The sequence below is a fragment of the Erpetoichthys calabaricus genome, chromosome 6 (genome assembly GCF_900747795.2).
Source record: "Erpetoichthys calabaricus chromosome 6, fErpCal1.3, whole genome shotgun sequence".
NCBI classification, from domain to species: Eukaryota; Metazoa; Chordata; class Cladistia; order Polypteriformes; family Polypteridae; genus Erpetoichthys; species Erpetoichthys calabaricus.
Window position 1 is genome coordinate 69478879 of NC_041399.2, and position 20738 is coordinate 69499616.

Genomic DNA, 20738 nt, shown 5'->3' on the forward strand with positions numbered 1-20738 from the left:
AAGTACACATTCTGTTGACACCATCTCCCTGCGATCCTGATAGCGAATATAAATGTGGGGATCACTGAATGAGTAACATGAGATAAAAATAATCAAAATACTTAACATTTATGAATATGTTTAATCACTACTGTTTTAAAGATTATGTTTATCTTCTTTTTTATAGTCAGGGTGATTAAAATACCATTAAATTAATGAACACTTTTAACAAATATACTAATTTTCGTTAATGTATTTGTTATTTTCCGTACATTTTTAGATCAAATGTTCACATAATAAGGACTAAAAACGAAAAGGCGCTTCATATAAAACCCATATGTTCGTGTATCTCTATGGTGAAACATGTTCTTTCATTTTTATTAGCAGCTCTTCACTTATTGCAGTCCTGGGGTGAACTCTAAGCCACGTTCACCTGATCACCCATTGTGCCCCAAAGGCAGTGTTCCCCAGTCCTGCCTGACTCGTGCTGCCTCAGGTGCCCATGGGACTGGCACCCCCACAGCGCAGTATTATTTGTTTAAAGCCTGTTGAATCCAATCAGATTCCGGGTTAGTATTACAGGCAGAGGCGCCTCCTCTCTACATGACGAGCCTTACAGTCACCGCATACTTTATTCTTCTAGGACTTGCTTCAGCGTACGCTGGGATAATTTTATGGGCGACTAAATCGCGGATCAGCAATAGGTTTGAACATTTCATTAATTTATTTTTTAGCTTTCTAATGTGTCCCTTTGTGATATGCTCGGAGTGTAAATGTACCTAAATCATTTTAAGAACCGTTTTGACACGGTTATCCTGCCTTTAACTCTTATCTTTTAGGAGTCTTATCTAGCGGTTATCTCATTACAGCAAAGACATATTACATTTTTGTTTCCTATCTATATTCCTGTGTGGGCTTTTCCCCTTAATTATGATGAAGCTACTGAGAAGACGTGATTTTAACACAGGATCTTACAAATTGAGAGTTTAATTTTTCTAATGCTACAAATAGATTATATATTGAAATGCTTCAGTATGAGGCAGACATCTGTAATGAGAAAAATATCAATTAGACATTTTTATTATGACGAGGGCAGCAAGCAGAAAGTCGTTGAATATGAAGCGGTACACAAGAACAACTCTTTTGACGAACAGGCACTTTTTTCTCCGAAATGTATAACACTTACACTTCAAAACAAAGCCCGCACTGGGGAAGGATTTGTTTGATGGTAGTCGTTATTTAATTTTTTGCTGTCTAAATCGTCGGATAATACATGTTAAGTGATGTATTCATTTTGGGAAAGTGGGCATCCCTGCGAAGTACACGCAGGGGAGATAAGTATAAATCGTCGATTTTGTCATATTTAGTTTGTTAATAAAACTGACATATGCGTCCAGTTCTGTTTGTGAACATGTATTGCCCTCTTAAAATATGAGAAGCATATAACTAAAATTGAGCCGTTTGAAGCTGTATGGGAAGGGCGCTATATAAGAGTACATCACGCTATTGCGCCTTAAAAAAACATGAATCCACATTTCTTGTCCTGGAAAGATCCAAGAAAGACATTATGGTCATTCTTATGCAAATTGAGCTCTTGATAAAGGTCCAAGCTTTATATGTCTGGGTAGATGATTATTCCTTGATGAAGGTCTGTGAAAAAGTTGGGGGCTCATCGCCTCAACACAAAAGCTCCTCTCCTTCTTTTGTGATACTAATTCGGGATTCTTCTTATTTATAGGAGACCGTGGAGCTTTTATTTTCAAGCCCAGTGCAGCCTGACTCGGAACCTGGATGGACCTCAGTGAAAAGGGCTGGTGTACAGTGAAACGACTGTCCCCAATTAGCCCGGAGCCGTCCTCTTTCACCCACAGGTACCTCGGCAGAAAACCCAGTGCTGCGTCTGCGCCCGACGGTTTACGCTCACCTCCGGCTACACCTTTGGACACTCATCCAGCGGAAGGAAGATCGCTAACCTCGCATCTTTTCTGGAGTCATCAAGTAGCATCAACCGTTTCGGAGGACATAACACTTTTCACGGATTTGGACCAAGGCAATAAGCTCATAGTTTCTTGTGGAACCTCTAAGGGAAATATACCAGTGGAACACAGTGACATGTACCAGACTCTAGCAACCATGGCTGCTGCACAGGGGCCTGCAGGGTACGACGGGTCCACAGGCACTTTTATGCACTCCAGCACAGCACCTCCCGTGTACGTGCCAACAACTAGGGTCGGACCTATGATCCCCAGCCTGCCGTATCTACAAGGCAGTGGAGCAACGCAGTCAAGCCATGCGGTCAATAGCTCAACAGTATGGCCGCAGTCGGCTCCCGAGAGCCCGTCCTATGGCACTGGTAGCCCCCACGCTACTAACCGTTTCCACTACTCTCCTAGTCCTCCAATTAATAACGGAGCTTCTAGGGAGGCCACCTACAGCAACAGCCAGTACAGCAGCCTGACCAGGCCTTTAAACGGATCGTATACCAGCCCATATTCAGCGTATGTGAGTCCGCAGCTTACCAGCGCGTGGCCCGGGGGACCGTTTGACAACACGATGCTGCACACTTTACAGAGCCGAGGGACGCCGCTACCTATGCGAGGACCCGGCGGAGGTAAGGGGTTTGAAAAAAATAGCTTGAACAATGTATTATTACTTTTATGACAGTTTTTAGTCTGTAAAAACAGATTTAGAGTTTACATCACTTTCATAATGTGAGCACAATACAAACTTTTTTTAATTGGATTGTGTCTTACTGCTTACTTACGTGATACCATCTTCCAGTTATTATGTGTTTAAAATCTGGATTAGTCTACCGATTTACTAGAATCGAACTTGAAAACGTCTTACACAAGCTTGCTTTTTTATCATGTGGTTTTACAAACTGATTTGCACCTTTCAATGTTTAAATGATGTGTAGCAGAATGCCAGACCTTATTGGAATAAGATAATCTGCTGTGGCAACCCCTAATGGGAGCAGCCGAAAGAAGTCGAATAGTAGAATGCCAGACCTTCTGTTATAGTTTTGCACTTTTAGGCCTCAAAATGAAAAACGGTGGCTTAAAATTGTATATGAAAACAGGACCCGTTATTTATTAGTAATCACGAGTTTTTCACGGCCTAAACAATACACTTTAATTAAACATAAAAGCAAAGTGTTTTTGTGTTGTACGTTCAAAGCTTAATGCATTAGTTAACCACTATTTACTATTTAGAATGATACCTTATAAATAATATCATTTATGTGTACTGAACAATGGCAGTTTTGTAAAAACAGTTTGAATTGTCGCTCTTCGATTTGTAAAGCAAGTTGTACTATCTATGAAAAGTGCCTTATAAAATTCGGCTGGGTTGTCAATGTTAATCTGAGCATTTTGTTTATAATGATTTTTAAAACTAACGAAATAGAGCGTAAGAAAGATTTCCTAGTAAATAGGCGGTGGCAGAAATGAGAGAGTAAATTTCTCGATTTGGGTGCACTACCACACAAACCTATCTGATTTAGTATTTGAGAATATTTAAAGATGTTAATATATTTCATTTTAGTATTTTGAATATCTGTAGTTGAGAATAGATGCTCTGGTCATTTTTTTAAAAGAACGTTTATAGAGAAACACAAAGTATCCATGGGAATCAAATCACTTTTCATGATGACATTATACTAATTTCAGGTTCATATGGTCTTGTTGCTAAAATATTATATAAAAAAATCCCACCGACGATTAAGTGATAAGCGTGTCATGCATTTTGTTGATGTTTTAACTAGCTGGTGTAACACTAACAGCTTGCAAAGGTATCCAAATTAAATACGTTATAAGGACACAAGGCTACATTTACGTTTTCACTGCTCCTTAAATTACAAAAACTGTCATCATTGCTCAGCTACCTGTATATTTGTCGAAACAACTCAACTTTTTTGAGTTGAAAACACAATATTAATTTTTAACATTTACAGACAACAATGAACACTAAGTAACCACTTGTCACAGGGAACACAAATGAAAGCAGGACTCCTGCCTGTATTTGACCCAGCAAAAGGTATATAGATGAGGTAATAACGACGACTCTGGTGAGACAATTAATTGGCTAATATACATTTTTCTTTTGAGAAGTACAGTTTTTCGTTTGATCTGGGTAGAAGCCCGTATAACCAACATCACAACACATGTCAGAATGTTTGTGTATTGCTTTACAGACATCTTGGCTTTAATCGGATTTGTACTGGTCCGGATCAAGACGCCCTATGCCAAATGTTTAATACACTGCGCCAAATTAATGTATGATTTTACATGGAAAAAAATGCACCTTTAAGTCAAGACAATTGTTTATTTTGATAAAGTTTTTGGAATGTAAAATTTTATAATGATTACTTTCACCAGTCCAAATGATTTAAGATATCAATATCGCTTAAAGTTATTGCAGTACTACAGTGTGGGGATTTGAGACCTATGCTACGGCGTGTTTACGTTGACTTAAGTTGACTTGATATTATTTTGTTAATATAAAAAAACTATACATATGAAGGAATGTTGTAACGCATACTACAGTTTTTTTTCTTCAAAAATAACACAACCTCCTGGTTTTAAAACTAGATGTGGTTCTAAAATAGTAATAATTGACTATTTTTAACATTTTAATAAGTATGACTTTTGCTCTTATTTCCCTTCCCAGGCCTGCATACTTAAATGGTACGATGGTTACTTGTATCTTACATCCTGAACTAAATACACTTTAATGACTAAGTTTACTTCATTCTTTTCTAATTCAGCATTAAACAAGTGATGTGAAAATTCCAATAAGGGAGAAAGAATGACTATTTTACATGCTTCCCATAGAGTTTAAAGATTTTAGTCTATAAGTCAAAAGCTTGTGGTGTTTCGAGAAATTCTCGGTGAGGTACTGGCATATATTATTATTATTATTATTATTATAGTAGTAGTAATAATAATAATAATACATCTCGAAGTTACTAGAAATACTCAAGTCTAAATTTCGCTTTGCTAACAACGAAAAGGTTTCTTCTGTATGACACATTGTATTGTTTTTTCAGATATTTTGGACGATATGGCGGAAAGCAGAGAGTGTGTGAACTGCGGCTCAATTTCTACACCACTCTGGAGACGAGACGGAACCGGTCACTATCTGTGTAATGCCTGCGGGCTGTACAGCAAGATGAATGGACTCAGCCGACCGCTCATCAAGCCTCAGAAGCGAATGGTAGGCTATCAGTCTTTAAGCACTTCAATCCATTTTTTGCATTTCTTTCATAGCGAGAACTAGCAAGTAATACTTTTCAGAGTAGGTCATAAATCACATATATCACAGTACAAATCTGACACGCATTTACGATTTTAATGAAATTGTTCCAGTACATTGCATATGGCTCATACATACACGTAATTGTACAGAACGGGGTTAAAGTGGCCTATTAAGCAAAGTCTTTCTGATATGGGATAAAATAAATACGCAGAATACCCAGAACCATCTAGGAGGAAAATGAGGTGAACATTTCCTGCTCCTATATTTCTCCTGGATTACCAAATGTTGGTCCTATTTAGTAAAATTCACATTTGCTAATTTTAAATGTACACTTATTTGGTAAATGCGTATCTTTATATTTTAAATGTGAATCAGTATACCCTTCTGGGTATTTCTTTAGACAAGTGCGTCGATAAACTGTACTCTTCAGAGATGCCATAGGAACCAAATTCAAGTCACCCGAGCGTCAACTACAGCTGTAAAGTGTCAGTCTTATTTTGAGATGAGCATCCTAATGAAAACAAAGACAGAATAGACTTACTGATTTCACATTGTTCAAGCAAGCTGTTAAAACAGACAAGAAATACAAATTGATGGGTATTATTATCTTGCCAGGCGCCGTTTGAATTTCACCTGAATCGAACGCACTGTCGTCAGAAGTCATAAATATAAAGTAGAGTAATGGTCTGACGTGTGTATTTTTAGACCTTGTCCACGTTTTTAGATGCGTCATTTGCGTTATATAGAGATTAGCTCGTGCTGGCAATCATCTGAAAATGTGTCTTTTACAGATGAAATAGCTGCTGATAGATGTGTTAGACCTCGTTAATTTGTTCAGTTCCTCTAAAATCAATGGCTATTTTAGCACTGTGTGTAGCTTTATGAATTACTGTCTGCGGCCACGATGTGTGCTCCCAGAGCTTGACAGTCTGTCACTACTTTACTTTGAACACGTTTTTAAATTCAAAGCGACCTTTGATTAAAAAGTTTCATTGAATAAGCTGCTGTAATCCATTTAAGAATCACGACTGCAGCAGCTGTTTGTTTGTTTATTTATTTTATCTAATGAGCCCGTCTCGACTTCGACATAGTGTGTTAACGTGTAAGACAATCAGGAAAAAGAAAGCCAAGAAATAAAGAAAGACGTTAGCACCTTTTGACAGAGCTGACTTTATCTGATTATGTGATTTGCGAGCGATGGACGGGCGCAACTTGTAAAGGGGTCCGTGTGTTTGTCTGCATGAAGGGAGCAGGGGTGCTGTGTTTTTCTAATGAAAACAGACTTTTGACTTTAAAGCGATTCGTACGATTCCGTTAATTTTTTTTTCATTTTTCTTTCTAGTCTTCGTCCAGACGGATTGGCTTGTCATGTGCAAACTGCCACACCAGTACGACCACGTTATGGCGCAGAAATGCAGAAGGCGAACCGGTGTGCAACGCGTGCGGGCTTTACACCAAACTACACGGGGTGAGTATTCAGCTCTCCAGGGGATTAACATCAATCAATCCCTTATTTATTTATACGAAAAATATCACGGTTCCTAGTTATGCGTACTAGGAAAAGTCTATGCGAAAAACGGAACTTTATAGAGGAGAGAAAACCTTTTGTCCATATGCATGCTTGATCTTTGAACAGAATCACAGATCAAAGTCTCGGGTATATTTTTATAACGACTAATAATCTAACAAACTAATTATATTTACACACATATTATATATATACCAGACAATATTATATGAAATGAAAGGAAAAGTGTTTGCATTTCGTTCATTCAGGACATACAGTAATTAAATTTGATTTAGACTTTTAAATTTCCGTTTGGAGTAAACAGCTATTATCTCACGTTTTATTTTTTAAGAAACACAGTTTTTTTTATTTCATAAAATTGTTATTGATTGGCTGTATTATTATTTCCAATTTTTTTTTAACACTTTTGCACATTTTGGAATATCTTTTTTGAATCAAATTCTAAATTTAAAATCGAAGCAAACAGCATTGTTACATGTAGCAAACAACATAAATATACATTATTATATTTATTGTCAGACAAGAATAATGGTACGTCATCGTTTAATAAAACAGAGAAACATGAAATATTACTTTCTAAGATTAAATTATACAGTATAAATTAACGCAGAAAATTAAGTTTGCTTTTATGGCAGCTGTCTCCAAGTAAATGGACGGTTGAAGACAGGAAAGCATTAAAATCTTCTTAAATGTTGCGGAATATTTCAGATCATTGCCGTGGCACAGTGGATGGCACGGGTCCTTTGCCAGCTCACCCGAGTTTGACTCCCGTGTGAGTGTGAAGTGCGCACTTTACCAGGTATCTTTTCTGTGGGATGATATTTTCTCTCTCAATGCAGTAATTAACCTTTTCGGTTAACAAGAGACTACAAGTTGCCCTGGTATGATTGAATGTGTGCAATTGATTAATCTAGAACAGGTTCCTGCCCTCTGCCTAATGCTGGGATATACTGCAACTGCTTATGAAAAATGAGATAAAAAAAATGGATGGATGAACGTCATAAGTTATGGGTAGAAAATACCACTTTGTCATCTCCTACTAACCACAGAATTTAGAATAATTTTCAGATGGTATACTTAAACAACAAAGAGGATTTAACATAAATATCTACATGCATAAGATTATAAAAATGTTCACATCTATCAGTCATGTTCCCTGTTAATAACAGTTACTGTACATGTTTAGCTTTTGATTCATAAAGATATTTCTGTTTATGTTTTTTAATAAAAATAATGTTAAGAAATTCAAACAAGCTTTATTTTGAAGATTGCCATTAATGGCATGTACCAATACAAAATTAACAAGATTGCAATACAGTATCCAATATATATGTAGAATAAAGCAATAAAGTCTACACAGCCAATGTGAATGAAAAATTCTTATCCTTTGCGCAAATTTAACTGATGCTTTTGCCTGGAGCCACTTGCAAGTGACTGGTGCAGTAGAGGTGATTTTGTATTTCTATAACCTACACACGGGGAAGGCAGTGACTTTCTTATTTTCCCAGAATTACCTGCAACCATGTGGTTTATACAAAATTAAATAGCCAGTGGGCATTCTGCATACTATGTCTTAAGTGATCTTATTAAAAAAAAATAAGGAAAACAGTAATGTAACATTTCTGTTTTTAATATTATGCTACATACTTCTAGAATGAAAAAGTAAATAACTGGCAATTTATGTATTTTAGGTACCAAGACCACTTGCAATGAAGAAAGAAGGTATTCAGACAAGGAAACGAAAGCCAAAGAATCTCAGTAAATCAAAGACATCATGTGGTAATTATTTACTTACACCTACATATGCCACAATGTTTAACTGTTTTAAGCTCATTAGACCGAATCACTTCTTTATACATTCTTGAATTTACACACAGACTAGTACTTGGACCAGTGACACAATTTTCATAATTTTAGCTTTAAACACCACAACATTGGTTTTGAAAGTGTAGGATTTCAGCATTAATGAAAAGGGTTTAACAGGAATATCATATGAGGCATTTAGGAATGACAGCCATTTTTATACATGGTCCCCACATTTTCAGGGGCTGAAAAGTATTTGGACAATTGACTGACAAGCTTGTTCTATAATCAGGTGTGACCAGTTTCCTCATTATTTCATTAACTATTAAGCAGGTAGAAGGTCTGGAGTTAATTCCAAGTGTAGAATTTGCATTTGTAAGCTGTCTTTATGAACTCTCAATATGAAGTAACAATAGTTGTCCAAGCAAGTAGAAACAGTCCATCATAAGGCAGAGAAAACAAAACAAACCCTTCAGAGAGATACCAGAAACATCTGGAGTGGTCAAACCAACCATTTCGTATATTCCTAAAGAGAAGAAACACACTTGAGAGCCACACGGAAGACAGATATGCTAGATGACCACAGGATTCTTTCCTTGGTGAAGAAAAAACAATTCACGACATTTAGCCAAACCAAGAACATTCTCTGGGAGGTAGGCCTATCATTGTCAAAGTCTACAATCAAGAGAAGACATCACAAAAGTAAATATAGAGGGTTAACCACAAGGTACAAACCATTGGTAATCCTCAAGCACAGGAAGGACAGATTAGACATTGGCAGAAAATATTTAAAAAAAAACTGTCAGTTTTGGAACAGTTTTCCTTGGACAAATGAAATTAGAATATGGGGAAGAGAAGGAATGGCTAATGATCTGTAGCATACTAAGTCATCTGTGAAACATTTAGAAGGCAATGTTAAGACATGGTCACGTGTGACTACCAATGGAAGTGGGTCACTGGTGTTTATTGATGATATGACTACTGACAAAAGTTGCAGGATGATTTCTGAAGTGTTTAGGGCTACACTGTCTGCTCAGATTCAGATAAATGCTGCAAAACTGATAGAACAGTGCTTCACAATACAGATGGACAATGTGCCAAAACATAGTGACAGCAAACTAAATGCTTTTCAAGACAAAGAAGTGGAATATTCCTCAAAGGCCAAGTCAATCAAATTACATCAACCCAATTGGACATGAATTTCACTTGCTGAAGAAAAAACTGAAGGCAGAAAGTCCAACAAACAAGCAGCAACTGAAGACAGCTGCAGTGAAGAAGAAGGCCATTGGTTCCTGACTTCCGGCAGTCATTGACTGTAAAGGATTTTCAACCAAGTATTGAAAATTATTGTTATATTCAAGATCATGTTAGTATCACCAAATACTGGTGTGTGTGTGTGTGGGGGGGGGGGGGGGGGGGGGGGGGTCAAGTATAAATATTGCTGTCTTTTCTAAATGACTTATGGAAAGTTTTTGCTAAAATGCCTTAAAAACCGCAAGTCTACACTTCAATCACATCTTGATTTATTCATTTCAGATCCACTGTGGTGGCACACAGAGCCCAAATTATGAAAATTGTATCACTGTCCAAATATTTATGGACTTAACTGTAGTTGAAGATTACAAATAGTCTGTAGGTGGCACAGCAGAGCAGTTGTTTGTACTGCTGCTTCCTACAGAGTCAGAGTTCTGTTACACTTCACTCTATGTCAATTTCTAAAGCTGTGCTATCAGTTCATGTAAGGCATTGACTATCTAATAACTCAAAAGTGGTCCAGAATGAGTGTATGAAAATGCCCCATAACAGAATGACATCCTGTCTGTGACTGATTTCAACTTTGCATCTAATGCTGCTGTAACATACTCTAACTACTTGTAACCATGAAGCAGACAGTGACTTTGCAACTGACTGTAACTAGGCTGGTATAATCTAAATTTTATAGGTTGTCAAATTTAATCAATGTTCTGATTTTTTTTAAAGGTAATGGTAATGCAGTCCCCATGACTCCAACATCCACATCATCCAATTCAGATGACTGTACAAAAAATGGATCTCCTTCAAGTCACGTGGCTAATTCTGGGGTAAATTAATTTTAAGTATCAGAATTTCCTATACAAAATTCTAATTTTTAAATAGATTTATACTGTGAAGTTGTTTATTTAAATTGTAATTAAAGGAACATTCCAACCCAAATTGATCATTTTTTAGGTTAAGTAAGTAAAATATAGATGCATATATATTTTACATATGAAATATATATAAAAACACTTTTGGACAGAGTATTCATTTAATCCTATTGATAATTTATTAGAAACTTCTGAATGGGAATTTCACACTCCAAAGTAAGTTTGCTATACAGTATATAGAAATTGTTACAAAATACAGAATAATACATTTTATTTATATTGCACTTTCATTTTATACTTCATTTACATAAAAGTTATCATGATGGTGATTATGACTTTAAACCTTTTTGATTTACACCTTAAACCGATCTTAAAGCAAACAACTGTTTTAACCACTTCATTTATTATTCCTCCAAATCACCTAGCATTTATCTGTGTGACTTTACGTTCATTCTCAATAATTTAAAATCTTTACCCATATCAAAATACAAGGCACAGCATTTGGTACATCATTGAAATTTATAATTATTAAATAATACAGTATTTTTCCCACCATAGCAGTCTCATTTTACGAGGGGGAGTCAAGCTAAAGTTAGAAAATGGGATTTATTAAAAAATGGAACAAAGTTTAACAAAACTGATGTCATTTCTCAATGTAGTCTCCACCCTTCTCAATGCACTTGCGCCACCTGCCTGGATTCCAGCACAATACAAGGTTTTGTATTGTCCTTGCAACCACTTGTGCACCCTAGTTATTGTCAAACACCACATGCTGAGGGGTACTACAGTCATTAGTGCAAGTTACTGTGACTTTCTGGAGACCAACGTGAAGCCTGCTATTTGATCCAAATGGCGAGGACTGCTGTCTCAAGGAATCCTTTTGCTAAGACAATGCCCACCCACACAATGCTAAGAACACCAAGACTTGTTTGGAGAAACTGAAACTTGAGGTACTGCCACATCCTCCTTATCCGCCGGATTTGGCACCGTGTGATTTCCACCTTTTTGGACCTCTAAAAAACATCTGGGTGTTTATCAATTCAAGACAGATGATGGCGTGAAATATGCGGTGCACGAGTGGTTGTGAGGACAAGACAAAACCTTTTATTCTGCAGGAATCCAGGCAGGTAGCACAAGTGCACTGAGAAGGGTGGAGACAACATTGTGTTAAGGTCACATCACAACTTTGATAGACTACTTTTCGTATAAGCAGAAGAGAACTCAAATGACAACTCAGAAACCTATAATTATTGTAACCATGCTTGAATACTTCCTTGTTGGCTATACAGCAATCAGCCACAACATTAAAACCACTGACAGGTGAAGTGAATAACATTGATTACCTCATTACAATGGTGCCTATCAAGGCATGGGATATATTAGGCAGCAAGTGATCAGTCATTTCTTGAATGTGATGTGTTGGGTAAAGGACTTTGTCACTTTGACAAAGACCAAGTTGTTATTGCTGGATGATTGGGTCAGTGCATCTCTAAAATGACAGGTTTTGTGGAATGTTCCCAGAATGTTTTGGTTAGTACCTACCAACAGTAGTCCAAGAAAGGACAACCACGGATCATGAGCACCCAAGGCTCATTGATGTGCATGATGAGTGAAGGCTGGCCTGTCTGGTCTGATGCTACAGAAGAGCTATTGTAGCAAGAATTGCTGAAAAACTTAATGGCCATGAGAGAAAGGGGTCAGAATACAGTGCATCAGAGCTTGCTCATACGGGGATGTATAGCTGCAGACTGGTCATAGTGCCCATGCTGACCCCCGTCCATCATTGAAACTGCCTACAATGTGCAGGTAAGCATCAGAACTGGACCATGGAGGAATAGGAGAAGGGGAAGAATCACATATTTTTTTTGATCACATGGACTGCCAGGTGCTTGTGTGTTGTTTACCTGAGGAATATGTGGCCACAGGATTCACAATGGGAAGAAGGCAAGCTGGTGGAACCAGTGTGATGCTCTTGGCAATGTTCAGCTGGGAAACCTTGGGCCTGGGCATTCATGTGGATGTTACTTGACACGTCCCACCTATCTGAAAGTTGCTGCAGACCATGTGCACACCCTTGATTGCAACAGTATTCCCTGGTAGCACCAGTCCTTTTAAGAAGAAGAATCCACCCAGATACACTGCAAACATTGTTCAGGAATGGTTTGAAGAACATGACAAAGAGTTCAAGGTGTTGACTTGGCCTCAAAATTCCCCAGATCTCAATGCAATTAAACATCTGTGGGATGTGCTGAAAAAACAAGACTGATTCACTGAGGCCCCGCCTCACAACTTAAAGGACTTAAAGGGTCTGCTGCTAACATCTTGGTGCCAGATACCACAGGACACCTTCAGAGGTTTTGTGGAAACGATGCCTCAATGTGTCAGAGCTGTTTTGCCGGCACAAGGGGAGACCTACACAATATTAGGCAGGTGGTTTTAATGTTGTGGCTGATTAGTGTATTTCTACTGCTATTTGGGTATATTTTTATTTGTATTTAGACATTTTGATGGTATACCGTATTAACTTGTGGCAACATCTCTAAAGATGTGTGCTATTAAAAGTACAACTACTGAGGCTTCCAGTTGAAGTTCAGAGCTGAACTTGGTTTAGAACATTACCATTGGCTTTCCACTAACACCAACAACCATAACTTGGCTCATAGTCTTATTTGGGGGTTTATCCTTATATGCAAGAACTCTGACATAGACTCCTAAAAATAAAAGGTATCAGAGTGTTTTTTTAGAGTGATGCCATTGGGGAACTATTTTTAGATCCCAAAAGAACCATCCATAAGAACCTGTATTTATTTATCCATCCATCCATCCATTTTCCAACCCGCTGAATCCGAACATAGGGTCAAGGGGGTCTGTTGGAGCCAATCCCAGCCAACACAGGGCGCAAGGCAGGAAACAAACCCCGGACAGGGCGGCAGCCCACCGCAGTGTATTTATTTATATTCTTAATAATTAATTATGAAGTGATGGTAACAAATTAGTGAATTACCAGTGGGTTCATAATTTTAAAAGGACTCTTACTCCATACAATAACATTGGATAAGTTCAGGTTTTTTTGATCTCTTAGGTTCCTGCTGTTAGTCTACTATACATTAAAAATTCTGTTTTATCTACATATTAGGAACTCTTTCAAAACTCAAAGGACCAATTTCATATCTACAGAACCCTTCCCAGAATAAAATGGTTCTTTGTCAGGCAATGGCTGTATGAGGAACCACACAACCCAGTAAAATGCAATTAAAGGAGTGTTATTTTTAAGAGGGTAGATGGATTATTCTTACATTAATTACATTAACTGTAAGTGAATGACATTTGAATGTTTCCCTACACTGATGATATGAAAACATTTGTGATGCAACATTTTTTTATTCTTGTGTTATAATTTTTTGGGCATTTTCATATTTCCAAATTGCAATACTTGCAAGCAGGTTGCCTTCCAGGTAACGCATTCATAATTCTTGAGTTTTACACAAAGACAAGAAGAACATTCAGACCACTAAAAAGATGTTTTAAAGCCATGCTCACACTAATAATGCTTCAACAACAATTTTGCCTTCTTCTAATTGATATCACCTAAAATCAATTATTCACTAGAATGTCACTGAGGCACTGCAGGATGGGCATGGATTCCAGATACAGAGAAGAAAGCAGTCTACACAGAACATTTCATGGATGGTTAAAGGAACCTTTAGGGGATTGTTGTGGGAGCAGCAGAAGTTAAACCAGAACCAGGCTTAGTGTACTGCAGTTATGCCATGCTCCTGGTGTAGGTGGTAAAGTGACATATTTGGACTGTATACCTCAGATCTGCTTTATGACACACAGTGGGAAACCCACAAGGAAAGCAATAAAAACACTTTGAGTTAATTTCTAAAATTTTAAATTATTAAGGTAACTGGATGAATCTGACCCTAAATCATATTTAGTGCATTTGAAATGTGTTGCATACAAGAAAATGCCTTATTCTATGTTCTATGTCAATCAATGGCTCACCTGTCACTTACCCCTTGCACTCTTGCAGTTCTATTAAAGTGGCCATGTGATGAGAGGCCTACAGACATGTGGAAAAGTTTTCCTGTGATCTCCATTTCTAATAAAGCCTGTCTTCAACAGGTTTACATTTGAGTAACTCAATACCAATTTATTTATTTGATTATTCCTATTTCTTATTTTTTAGGTTACTTCTGAAATGCAGTCCCAAGGGGAGAACACAAATCCTGGAAATACCACGTTGAAGTTTTCAGGTCCAGAGGGCCTTTATGGAGGAGTAAGCCTGAGCTCTACTGCTGAGGTCACCGCTTCAGTTCGTGGAGACACATGGTGTGCTTTGGCCCTTGCTTAATAATTCACTGGATGAAGGCTAATTCTGTCTTCTGTTGACTCCACCTGCAGTTCAATGGCCTTGTTACCTAACACTGCTGGGATAGAACACTACACAAGAATTTTTCATTTTTCCCTCTTTGGGTTGATGGATGAACACTGGAGGGTTTGATTTTTGGCAAGAGTACACAAAATAAGATGAAACTTGAGGTTCAACTGGATAGAAGAGATAAAACTGTTCAAAGCCAAGAAACCTTTTAGTTTTCTTCTCCAATAACACGTGGAAAGTTTGGCTTGAAAACCCTGGCTGTGCTGCCTTTGATTTGCCTTAGCGTTATCTATCGTTATTATTATTATTTTTTGGTTGATCTTCAATGGGTACTTTCTGAATGAATGTTTGTTTTTTTTTTTAAATCAAATATGGTGACTGATCACTTCACAAAATGATATTTATACACAGCAGGGTTCCATATAAAAGTAAGGCTTTAACCCAAACTAAGTCAGCCAAAAAGCTGGCAATGATGGGCATCATTCAAATCCTAAACCATAGTTCCAGAATGTTTTGAGCAGTATGTTTAGAGATTCTGCCAATCTCATCTTTTTACATTTTCACCTTCTCAAGTTTGATCTTTACTTTTCTCTACTCTGGTGAAAGAAGGAGAAGGTGCATTTCCAGTCCAAGGCTAATCCTCGAGTGAATACTGATACAGGCCTGGAGCGGCCCACCTGTGCAAAGATTTACTTCGATAAACACCACGTAAAAGAAGTGCACTCCTACAAAGGACTGGTTTCAAGGCAGTGGGCTACTCACATCACCTCTCAAACATAACCAAATTATTTGTTGCTATGAAGTCTGTGCAGGACAAAACAAAATTAACTGGATTCTTTTTCCTTGGTCAATAAACTGTGGTTCTGTTACTGCCAACTGGAAAACAATATAAAATGCAAAAATATACACAGCTGGGATTTATTCACATTTTAATGGTGAGCAATGGATTGCTTTTAATGGATTTATTTTGCATCAGTAAACAACAAAGAATGAAACCCACATCCACACCGAGCAATGCCACAGCAGAACAGAACTGATTCATCCTTGGAGCTGGCATTGGAGTTCCTTATGAAGTTTCTTAAAAAATAATCTGCAATATTGAAAGTTTTTCTTGACATTATTGGTTGAAACAGGGTAGCAAACTACAAAATTTCTTAACTTCTGTTAGTTTGCATTTTATTCCATGTGCAATTTGTCTTGCAGCAGTCAGTGTTAAATCAAATGTTTCTGATTTAACATTTTCTCTTTACTCTTAATGGTACTAATCTAATTTAAAGAGGTTTGCTAAACAACTGCAAAGTGGTAGTTTTGGAGGTTAAAAGATTATTCCAATCTTAGTTAAATTAACAGAAAAATAATAATATAACAAAAACTGTTAAAGAACAAATTTCACTCAGGAAATTTTTACTGATGCATTTTTTTTTGTAAGTTTGTAAAATATAAAGAATGAGCAGACAGAGAAAATATGCTCTGGACAAGAGCGGAACGTTTACTACCTAAAGATACCTTTGTAAATACTCCAAGGCGCATGGAGAAGTCTGTCAGGTTTATGACAACAATTTGTAAAGTGGATTTATGTATAGGTTGACAGGCACAATTTGTTTTTCAGAAAAAAATTATACTTTTTTCCCGTATTGTTATTTGTCCAATAAAAATGATTAAAAAGGAAAATTTTGATTGGTTTATGTTTTGCATTTAATTAATCACAAAATCTGTCTGTATTTGAAAGACTAAACAAGAAATTGGCATTAAGACTGTTTGGAAAGGGATAAGAAGTAAAGAACATTGCAAAAGTTTTAAACTAAATATGTTAGTTTTATTTCTTGGCAAATGCAAAGTGCTGCTTGGCTGTTTTCTTTTAAAGAACCTGTTTCGTCTTTGATGTTCTCCAGGAGGAGTCACATAGATCATGGCACTGCTCAACATCACAATCGCTGTAAACCAGAATAGTGGAAAGTATAATTGGCTCATAGAAGAAGTGCTAAAGTTAGACAGTTCAGCTGGAGCTATGAGCAGAGACTGAAGGAGGTGAAACATTCCAGTTCATGCAAACAGAGATTGTGAGATGGCATGACTGAAGGGTTCAAAATCATGAAGGGAGTTAGTATAGCGGATCCGAGCTGTTATTTTAAAATATGTTCTGTAACAAGAACATCGGGGGCACATTTTAGTGGAACATGTTGCACAAACTTTACATTTGCGTGTAGTAGACAGTAAAATATTTTGGAGGAATTAGCTGAATAGGATTGGTGAGTTTGTTGGGCTGAATAGCCTGTTCTCCTCAAAACTATTCAATTGTTCAAAAAAAAAAAGATCAGCTACTTTCCTTTGCTGTGCACTCAATTAAAACGTTCAGGCTAATAAATATTCCAAGGTGTAGCCTTAACACTCTCTTTTTTTTACTGTACAGCTTCTTTGTGTTTTAATAAAAAAAGTGCCAAATAACTTCCTATTTATATGCTAAGAATAATTATAGTAAGTCCAGTCATTTGTGTGTCATTAAACTGAATTTAGGCGTTGACTGTTTTATGTTAAATAACTTTTTATCACAATCATTGCAAGAAATACCTTTAAAACTACTAAATTTTTCAGAAAAGTACATAGTTAAATCATAGAAGAACATAAAGTGCTTTCTTGCTATACAATTATATCCACATATAAACCACATTTCATTTAAAGGCTAAATGTATATCTGACAAGTTTATAACATTGAGATTGTTTAAATTTTCTGTGATAATTTAAACTTTTCAAAGATTTGTTTTTCTTGCTTGTATGGTCCTTTATTTGGTCAAATTAAAATTTTCCAAATAGTTTTCCCCACTATGTGATGTGCTGGTGCCCTGCCAACGGTTTGTTTCCTGCCTTGTGCCCTGTGTTGGCTGGGATTGGCTCCAGCAGACCCCCGTGACACTGTAGTTAGGATATAGTGGGTTGGATAATGGATGGATGGATTTTCGCGACTATCATATCAGTTGTGCCAATTAGTAAGTCAGTTTTAGAATTTTTACATATACTGTTTGAACTGGAAGACACCATTGAGATTGGCCATTTTCATAATTTCATGATTTTCTTTCAGTCATGTGCAATGTACTGGATATTGGGTTCCAGGATAACAAGAATATCAGAATTTTATTCAAATGCTAAAAATATGTGTTACAGTGATTACTTGATGTAAGTAGTGATTGTCTCCTGTTAAACGCAGTGTTTTTTTAATACTTTTCTCCATAGCTCATCATATAATGGTGTAGGTCTTTGGTCTTATATTATTATCTTAATTTAATGTAGACTTATAAATGTCAGCTTTTAAAAACTTGTGATTTTCAACCAATTCATGTAAACAATTGGATTGTATGAACTGTGGTATTCAGCAGATACACATTAGCAACTCTAACCTAACTAACAACAAATAGATTCTTTGGAATGGTCATACCTAAAATATAAAACAGCAGCCTGTCATATTGCTTTCATATATTTTGTTGCCCACTTAGGTCAGATACATTTTTTACATATGTTAGGCAGTATTCTTGCTGGAGTCACCTGCTTGGATGATAGTGATTATCAGCTTAATAAGGAGAAGGGGAACGGCTGTGCAGGACATGTCAAGAGTCACCTTCCCCTTTATATCACTCTTCCACAGGATTTATTGGTGCAGTACTACAGGAAGTGCATGCAAATCCTTTTGGATTTCTTCATTACTGACCTTGCAATTCTGGGAGGACGTTGTTCAACCCAACAGAGGGCACAAGCAAACACAGAACAGACTTTACTGTTTTAATGCTTATATTATTCAACAGTTAAGGGCTGCTTATAGATTGAATGGCAACATGAGGAAATGAGTATAGTGAAGTTTACTAAATTATTATTATACTTATCGCGATTTTGCTAGGAATAAAATTTTAATACACTATCATTTTTTATTTTCCAAGGTTGACATATTCTCGTGTTTGCATTTTTTCTTTAAATAGTAATAATTAATGATTCCATGTTTGCTTACTCAGCATAATGTAAGCTACTCTATGAATGATATAGTGATCCATGACTTTGCCCACTTTAAATTGCAACCATTAGGACATGAAAGGCTCCCACCTCAGAACAGCTAAAAACAGAATTTCATAACTGCACCATTACTTTTTATCCTGTATGCCATATTTCAAGGTAATATTTTAAAAAAGAATTTAGTGTGCAAAACTTAAATTACAAATGGACATATATTATTACATTCTAAGAGCAAACAGGTGAAATGTCTAACACACAACGAAAGGTATTTACATGCAAAAACATTCTCATTCAGAAGATGTTGAAAATATACAGTAGCTACAGAGCATCATAGGATTTAAATTCCAACACAAAGTAGTAAACTTAATTTTACTGAGCTTTCTAACAGCAATAGCATTACTAGGGATATCAATTTTAATAATTATTACTTTGATTTATTTATCTGAGCTCAGAAGAATCCTGGGTTATTCCTTGCATAATGACAGTCATCATTATCATTTTAATTTTATTCATGAGTTTTCTGTCTGGTTTAGCATCTTCTTAATGACAAAGTTTTACTTTTTAATATATTTCTTTCACGTTCACTTTCTATGTCTAATAGAAATAGGTGGACAGACGTATTATCTAACTTAAAATAATTTACTACATTGCCTCGGGACATTTTCATATAATGGCACTGAGGTAGCTGTAGAAGCAGGGTAGATGGATTTTTTTCTTACAGATTTGACGTGGCAGATCACATCCTGGCTGTGATGACTTCTCTGTTAGGTTTATATGCTCTTTCTACACTTGCATGGGATTCATTTGCAAACTTCAGTTTACTCCCACAGACCTTGACATGCCAAGCTATTACTATTAATTTGACTTGTGTCTTTGAAATGCCTTGCTAACTGTTTGTTGTGGAGTGTTTAAGCAATCCTTGAGGTGCTGTAATGCACTCTATTGGGTTCTTTTCTACTTTTTATCCATTTTCCCTAGAAAATACAGTGAACATTGTCAGCCTGGAAAGGAAAATTCTGTTTTTATATAAACGTAACATCCATCTATCCATTTTCCCCAAACCTCTTATTACAATAAATTGTCACGGACAACACAGATGATCTGCTTGGAACATCAGGTGCCCGATCAATCCAGAATAGCACTCCATTTATATTAACTGATTGATTACTTTTTTTTTAAATTGTTTTTGGAACATATAGGAAATAGCAGTGATTTTATTAGAATTAAACTATAGAACAAATATTTTTTTCCTATTTTTTGTTAGGGCTAACTTGGAGTCCAAATTCTTAATGTAACATTCATGTCTACCCAGAACTATCCAGAAATAAAACATCATAGCAGACAGAAAGGCCTGCAAAATCAATTAAGCCAAAGACTAGGCAAGGAATTAAAGGAGCAGTCCAAAGCCACAAGACAATAGTGCCACCCATTGTATCACCAATTATTGTATTCATGGAAAAAAAGAAAACTTCATAAAATGTGAAAAAAAAAATGTGTAAGATGGTAATAACCTGCTTTGTTCTTTACGCAGCCCAAGGACTTCAGGTAGGTCTACTGATTACAATTTATTTGAGATTTCAAAAGGTAGTTTTTATCACACTGGTGAACAACAGAAGAAAAGGCAAGACCTTCTCATCAATTCTGTAAGAGCTGACTAAAATATTGC

General features: G+C 36.5%; 1 protein-coding gene across 2 annotated transcripts in view; it reads left to right on the top strand.

Annotated features, from left to right (window-relative positions):
• Positions 1–561: 561 nt before the first annotated feature.
• The window catches only part of gata6 (GATA binding protein 6), a 584947-nt gene continuing 564770 nt past the window's right edge, over positions 562–20738 (top strand). Inside the window, exons 1-7 of one of the 2 annotated variants that reach the window (XR_007935263.1) lie at positions 562–683; positions 1718–2590; positions 5027–5193; positions 6578–6703; positions 8455–8542; positions 10547–10647; positions 14885–16378. Coding sequence is in view for 1 of the 2 variants with exons in the window: in XM_051928922.1 (XP_051784882.1) it covers positions 1771–2590; positions 5027–5193; positions 6578–6703; positions 8455–8542; positions 10547–10647; positions 14885–15049 (1467 nt within the window). In the remaining variant the exon portion in view is untranslated. Of the gene's footprint in view, positions 684–1717; positions 2591–5026; positions 5194–6577; positions 6704–8454; positions 8543–10546; positions 10648–14884; positions 16748–20738 lie in introns of those variants that run through there. The other variant, XM_051928922.1, reaches the window with a different exon arrangement.